We start from the raw sequence: 7,444 nt of genomic DNA on the forward strand, positions 1-7,444 counted from the left end.
GGGGTGGTAGTTTAATCATAACCAAATCACCCTAAAATTTCAGGATTACACAAACGTTAATTGCCAGAGATAGAGATTACCATATCCTTTGTAAGCTTATATGAATAATAAGAAATGCGTTGAAGAATATCCCCTAAATGCTCTTCTTATTTTACATTACACTTTTGGTAGGTACTAAAATGCCGATAAACAACGTAGGACGAGCCAAGAAAGGAAGCATTCATTTACGTCAGTATACCATATATAAATAAATAGCCAGAAACAACTCATGCATATCCCACCAAATGCGTGTATTTATACTACTACTTGTACGTATGGGAGTCACCAAGTGTTGTCGTCTTGCTCCCCGGTCCCGGAGAGGATTAGTCACTGGTGGATAGATAGACATGGGCAGAGAGTTGTGTGGCGGCACGGCACGCATGCAGATGCCGGCAGGCAGCAGCTCCTTGGGTAGCTCCGTCTAGTTTGACCTTCTTCTTCTTCCTCCTCCCTTTCCCCTGCAAATTGAGCGAGAAAAGTAAACAGGAGAGAGTAGGGGAGCTCCCCCGGCGTTGACTTGGCGTCTGCCCGCCTGCCTGTCCGGATCTGTGGTATCCCGCGGCTCAACGGCAGGCCACATGATCCAGCCTACAGTCCAGCAAGAACACGAGAGGGCAAATTAATCTGCAGCAAGTAGTAGCAGCCACGATCTCCCCGAGATCCCGCGCCATTAATCCCGCCCCACACCTTCCTTCTCCTCCTCCCCACGCATGCGCTGCTCGTAGTGCAAGCGCCGCCTAATCTGACGCCGCGGCCAGGAGACTACCGGGCGGGGTCGGTCGATGGATCCGAACATGGCCGGGCACACCGGGGACAGCCCGTTCCTGCTCTCGCCGTCCACGGGGCGCGCCATGACCCCCTCCGCGTCCTACGACGGGAAGCCGGCGGCGGCGGAGGCGGGGGACGCCGGGGCGGAGTTCGTGCTGGAGTCCAAGGGCACGTGGTGGCACGCGGGGTTCCACCTCACCACGGCCATGGTGGGCCCCACGGTGCTCACGCTGCCGTACGCGCTCCGGGGCATGGGCTGGGCGCTCGGGCTGTCGGCGCTCACCGCCGTCGCCGCCGTCACCTTCTACACCTACTACCTCATGTCCCGCGTGCTCGACCGCTGCGAGGCCGCCGGCCGCCGCCACATCCGCTTCCGCGAGCTCGCCGCCGACGTCCTCGGTACGCACGTTGCTTTAATTATTGCCATTAATGCGGTGGTAATAATCGTGGACCAAGTATAATGGGCGGCGTGAATGATGTGCTGTTTTGGATGGGTGTGGTGTGGGTAGGGTCCGGGTGGGTGTTCTACGCGGTGGTCACCGTGCAGACCGCCATCAACGCCGGCATCACCATCGGCAGCATCCTCATCGCCGGCAACTGCCTCCAGGTAAACATACTCCTACAAAGTACAATAAAATGGTGGCAGGAACAGATCGTGTGAAAAAGCACAATAAAATGTTGTAGAGAAACAAAATGTTTACCAAGCTATGTGCCTAACTGATATGTCTGTTGCACCTTGCCTGGACGTGTACATATCAACGAGTGCAGATTATGTACGAGAGCTTGGCGCCGAATGGTACCCTGAAGCTGTACCACTTCATCATCATCGTCGCCGTCGTGTTGTCTCTCTTCTCGCAGATGCCGTCATTCCACTCGCTGCGGTATATCAACCTCGGGTCCCTGGTCCTAGCCTTCGGCTACACCATCCTCGTCTCCGGCGCGTGCATTCGGACAGGTATGTGCAAACACCGACCGATGATCGTGCGTGCGTTACATGTTTATTACGTCTATGTTGTACTTGGTGTTACATGAAAAAGAACTAGGAAGAAGAAAAGTTTTTTTGTTTGAGATAGACTTGGTCAATCTTAGATCTGAATTTTTGACAGGTATGATGAGCAATGCTCCGGTGAAAGATTACTCGCTGAGCCCATCAAAGTCCGGGAAGATGTATGACGCCTTCCTCTCCATCTCCATCCTCGCCACCGTGTTCGGCAACGGCATCCTGCCCGAGATCCAAGCCACCCTGGCGCCGCCGGCGGCAGGGAAGATGGTGAAGGCGCTGGTGCTGTGCTACACTGTGGTCTTCTTCACCTTCTACCTATCGGCCATCTCCGGCTACTGGGCCTTCGGCAACAAGGTGCAGTCCAACGCGCTGCAGAGCCTGATGCCGGACTCGGGGCCCTCTCTGGCACCGACATGGCTCCTCGGCCTTGCCGTCGTGCTCGTCCTCCTCCAGCTCCTGGCCATTGCGCTGGTGTACTCGCAAGTGGCCTACGAGATCATGGAGAAAGGGTCGGCCGACGCGGGCCACGGGAGATTCTCATGGCGGAACCTGGCGCCGCGGGTGGCGCTGCGGACCTTGTACGTTGCGGCGTGCGCATTTGTGGCGGCGGCGCTGCCGTTCTTCGGTGACATCGTGGGCGTGGTCGGCGCCTTGGGGTTCATCCCGCTCGACTTCGTGCTCCCCGTCGTCATGTACAACATTGCTTTGGCCCCGCCTAAGAGGTCGGCGGTGTATGTAATCAATGTGGCGATCATGGCCTTGTTCACCGGTGTTGGGATCATTGGCGCCATTGCGTCCGTGCGGAAGCTTGTGCTCGACGCCGGACAGTTCCAGCTGTTCAGTGACCATGTCATCAGCTGAATTATTTTCTTGCCGCATATGTAGAACATTTTATCATTTTTAGGGGAATTTCTTGTTATAGCTCAGGTAAAGTAGGCCGGTCAAAGCCCATCAACTACACAAACTGTGTCATCAAATATATGGTTCCGTGTTACAATATGCCGAATATTTGTCTGAGCAACACCGAAAGAAATTCTGGTATATTTGTGTTTCTGTAATTGGCTCAAAAAATGATTTTGACAACTATAAATATTCATGGTCTCTCAGCAAATAACCTAAAAAGGCAGCAAATCACGTGGTTCTATTTTGTTTTTGTTTTTGTTTTTATTAGGTATTTTTGTTGCATCCCTGATCAGATCCAGCTACACAGACTCGTTTCGAAACAATGGAATAATTGCTAAGCATCATAATATCACATCACATCACAATCTACGCAGGGGCAAAAGACCTTGCACCAGTTGCAGACAATAACGACATGAATCATGATGAACTTCACTGCACATAAAGAACACATGAATAACTACATATGTTGGAAATGGGTCCAGCTTACAGTATCCAAAAAATATTTTTGGTCTAGGACTCATGGCGCCCTGATTTTGCGAAAACACAAAAGCAATATTTTGAAATTTAAAAAAAACTCTGGAAAGAAAACCCTAGTGATGTACACCACATCTCCATCATTTTTCATGATGAAAATATGTTTTGATGAAAATTACCCCCAAAGATCATGTATTTCTAGCTCATGCACTATTTACTACTCCCTCCGTCTTTCAAAGAGTGTACTTCCAACTTGGTAGGAGGGTCAAAATATCTCAAAATTTGACCGAGTTTGTGCAAAAATATATCAATATTTGTGAAACCAAATAGGTATATGATGAAAATATATTTTATCATGAATCTAATGCTACTATTTGATGGCAGAAATATTGATGTATTATTGTATAAATATGGCCAAACATTAAATTTTCTGACTTTTCAACAAAGTTGAAAGTACACCCTTTCAAAGACGGAGGGAGTACACCATATATTTTTGTGCAGCTCACACCAAAGCATATTTCATCATGAGATTTTACAGAAATTTAGTATACATTTATATGTTCATGCGTAATGTTTTTTTAAATCTTTTGAAACTTTAAAAATAGGATTTGGTATTTTCAAAAGACAGACTCCATGGAGCTCGGGAGCAAGAAACTCACGCTCAGTTGCCACTTCTTCAAGATAACAAAAATGGTGGACCAAACGGTTTATATATATGGCGACCAACCATGAACACATAAAATTGTTGGTTTAATGCTCTGATGCTATTGATAGGAGTAAAATTATTTAATGGTCTGATGTTGAAAAACTGCACTTCTAAGGTCAAGTTTCAGTGGAATAAACTTTTAAAGCAATAGTTTAATTCGGAGCTCAGGCTCATCTACATTTGGCGAACAGTAAAATCAAAGCAAATATGAAAAATATAAAAAAAAATTGGAAGTTTTTTGCATGAAAGATGCTTGAGTGCGCCAGGTGCATGCAAAAATTCGGGGGCAAACAACATTCGAGGAGCTCATGCAAAAAAGACAAAATGGGCTATGAACAGTGTGTTTTTTAAACTTTCTCACAGGCCCAAAAATTGTCTTTTTTGCCACAAGCTCCTCGAATGTCCAAATTAAACCAAATTTGGCATATGAATCACGCATTCGACTTTCTTGCACCCAAATAAATATATCATATTTTTTGTTTTTTTCTATTTATTAACAATTTTATTGTCCACACCCGGGACCATCTGGACCTGGGTGCAGAAACGCAGTGTACCTTTTAAAGTGGCGTCACCTAGTAATGACATGAGTAAATACTCCTACCACTCATGTAGGTTGGATTAGTTCAATATAAAGTCCAGTGATGTCGTCGCCAGTTTCATCGCGGAATGAAGAAGTGCAACCTTTTGAAACATGGCGACCACGAAAAATTATAGTTCCGCCCCATTTAGCAAATAGTATTGCATTAAAAAAAACATTCAGAAACATATAAATTCATGACATTGTGCTTGATTGTAGAGACTAACTCCGAGCGAAAATTGTCACAATGTCCATATGGCGAACAACATAGGCATTCCATATACCACACAATTACTGATTGTTCTCTTACTTGATAAATGACAACTACAAGGAAAAATGGGATCATAAAGAATAACACATAAATATAGATAAGTTAAGCGTCACATCTATAATACCTAAATAGTTGATCCCCACTACCTGATTTCTCTGCCCTCTCGTGCGTCCACGTCATCTTAATTTTTTTCAGCCGTTTGATTGACCATAAGTGGCCAAGATCTGCGGCGACAAGTTTCCCCGTGTTCGCTGGATGTCCCTCCCGTTCGCTCCTCCTTCCACGACCCCACGGAAGCGGAAGGGAAGCTTTTCTCCAATCGAAACGTCAGCGACGGAATCCCTCCTCATAATCTGGTCGCCCCGACTTCCAACCCCATCTCTTTCTCCCCAAACGGCACAAATACCACGGGGCAATGGAAGAAACTGAGCCCAGCCACCTCTAGGTTTTGCATTCGCCACCGGGATGAGATCTGGCGGCTACAGCAGCGATGACGGCTACGGCGGGGCAAAGGCAGGATCTAGAGGATGGGTACGTGGGACTTATCTGAAATGTCAATGCTTTCGATTTTAATTGTTACTCTGGCACCTTCAATTGGTGATCTCCGTTGCCAAGGCTCCTCTTTTCTGGGTGGATCTGCATCGGCATGTAAGGTGTGGACATTGAGATGATCCCGATGGATCAATCAAATACATATGGATCAGTCAATTATCCGTATTCTTCCTCCTCCTATTGGTATTGGATTTATTTTCATGATTCATTGCGTGTTATTGGCATCATCTCAAATGTCTCCACCGTAAAGAACTCTATCTCTGCGTGAAGGACAAGTTCCCCTACCCTTATTTGGCATTCGCCCATGAGCAGGTTAATCCCTGATTATATATACTAAATTGATCTCCCCATGAGCAGGTTAACCCCCGATTATATATACTAAATTATCGTGCCACTGATTTGCTTCATGCATCTCTTTTTACACTTATAAAAATTATAGGCTTGACGAAATTTGGAATTCTGATCTATAGGTGGTCCGCCTCAGAATCTGCTGCAGCAATAAGAAAAAGTGCTCGCCACTTTCTACCAGCAAGCATGATGCATCTCAATCTCAGGCTCTCTCACGTACAAAGAAGTAATGATTTTACTTTTTTGTCGGGTGTCCACCATCACTTGAGCTGTAACCACTTGAATGGCTGCCTTCAGCCAAGCTACATTCTACGATGACCGACTACTGCTGGATTATTAGGTATTTATAGTGTTTTAATTGGTTATGTCAGTTTTTTTATCGTTGATTGGTGATCTTCAGTGCTCTTCTCTTCTAGCATCAGTCAAGCTGACTCGATTCGCTGTAGGAGTAGATTGAGGAGCTTCTCCAGTCATGGTTTACTCTGATTTGTTCGTTAGTAGCTATCCTCTCATGGCTTACTCTGAATTGTTTGCAAGGTGCTTGATGGAAGGATCGTCTAAGCAAACATTTCGTTCTTTTGTACCATGGTTTCAAGGTGGAATTAGAATAGAATCTCTGCTCAAGCCTCGGATTCCTTGATGTTATGCAGATATATGGAACACATAGATTCATCATGAAGCAAACACATCGAAGATTTGCTTTAGGAGAGGACTGTGTGCTGTCAGAAGTTGTGATAATCAAGTGTTACAGATGGTAAGAGCATGTGGACCATTGTACATGCACCAATAAAATGCAGTCATACTATACTTCAGTATTTCTTAATTTGTTATGCAAACAAGAAACCTCCTGAGAAAGAATCTAATTTTTACGCACCTTGAGATCCTAGAGATTGTTGTTTAACACTGAATTTATAGTTGTTATTTTGCAATAGAAGTTGACATTTGAATAGGATCTTTTGTGCTGCGAGAATAGCTGATGCTATATCTACTTCACAAAAAAATTGACTTGAAGTACTAAAGATGATGTCCTTTCATACAGGGTCATAATTCTCACAATACACTAATATTATGTCATTATTATCGTTGTACTGTGTCTTCCTTATATGGAATACATCTCATGCCTTATAGGATTGGTTTGCTGCTTCAGAGTGACAATATTTGCCATGTTCGGGTGTAACTATATTGGAGATAAACATGATGGCACCTTGACAATTGAGGTATTCGACAAGCTCTTCTCTATGGTAAATGACTGCTTATTTCGTATTACATAATTTTTGCAGAAATCATACTGCTTTGCTTTTGGCCAGAAATTGCTTATTTCGTATTACATATTTTTTGCAGAAATCTTGGTGTTGTATTGGCTTACTTGCCTTTCCATCTGAACAATTTTCTCCTGCTGGTCCTCCCTAAAAGCATATTCGTATATCTGTACAAGAATTAACTTATTCAACATTTTAAATATAAATACCAGTATTCCATTGTAACTTCAATTGATGCCATATTTCATTTTCATTTATCCATGCGCACTTTTCTTTGAAGCTACAAATAAAAGGCAGAACGTCCCACAACAATGCGCGGGGTATCATCTAGTACCAACAAATGAGCAATGCCAAAATATCCGAGAGAACACTAGTAGAGACCTCTTGTACTCTAGAATCTTATATTTATTTAGACCTATGATGCGCTCTATAAATATTTTGTCGAGATATTTGATATGTAAATATTTTATAGGTTTGTGTTAACGTATTAATGTATATTACCAAGGAACATAATACATACATATAAAATATAATTCATTCATAC

The 7,444-nt window shown here is 44.3% G+C and overlaps 1 protein-coding gene and 1 long non-coding RNA gene across 2 annotated transcripts; both read left to right on the top strand.

Moving 5' to 3' along the window:
• Positions 1-344: 344 nt before the first annotated feature.
• Positions 345-2,809, top strand: LOC119349755 (probable GABA transporter 2). Its single transcript, XM_037617842.1, has 4 exons — positions 345-1,206; positions 1,317-1,414; positions 1,576-1,762; positions 1,914-2,809. The coding sequence occupies exons 1-4, from the start codon at positions 822-824 to the stop codon at positions 2,669-2,671; spliced, it is 1,428 nt and encodes a 475-aa protein (XP_037473739.1). The 5' UTR covers positions 345-821; the 3' UTR covers positions 2,672-2,809.
• Positions 2,810-5,110: 2,301 nt separating this feature from the next.
• LOC119313045 lies at positions 5,111-7,161 on the top strand. The gene is made up of 5 exons (XR_005151494.1): positions 5,111-5,272; positions 5,764-5,981; positions 6,179-6,395; positions 6,770-6,882; positions 6,983-7,161. It is a non-coding gene; the product is annotated as an uncharacterized LOC119313045 (long non-coding RNA).
• The last annotated feature ends 283 nt before the right edge of the window (positions 7,162-7,444 follow it).

This window comes from Triticum dicoccoides, chromosome 1B (genome assembly GCF_002162155.2).
Source record: "Triticum dicoccoides isolate Atlit2015 ecotype Zavitan chromosome 1B, WEW_v2.0, whole genome shotgun sequence".
Taxonomy (NCBI): Eukaryota; Viridiplantae; Streptophyta; class Magnoliopsida; order Poales; family Poaceae; genus Triticum; species Triticum dicoccoides.

Coding starts and splice junctions, on each gene's coding strand:
- LOC119349755 (XM_037617842.1), top strand. CDS start 822: ATGGATCCGAACATGGCCGGGCACACCGGGGACAGCCCGTTCCTGCTC. Junction 1,415..1,575: donor TCGCCGGCAACTGCCTCCAG/GTAAACATACTC, acceptor CAACGAGTGCAG/ATTATGTACGAGAGCTTGGC. Junction 1,763..1,913: donor CGGCGCGTGCATTCGGACAG/GTATGTGCAAAC, acceptor AATTTTTGACAG/GTATGATGAGCAATGCTCCG.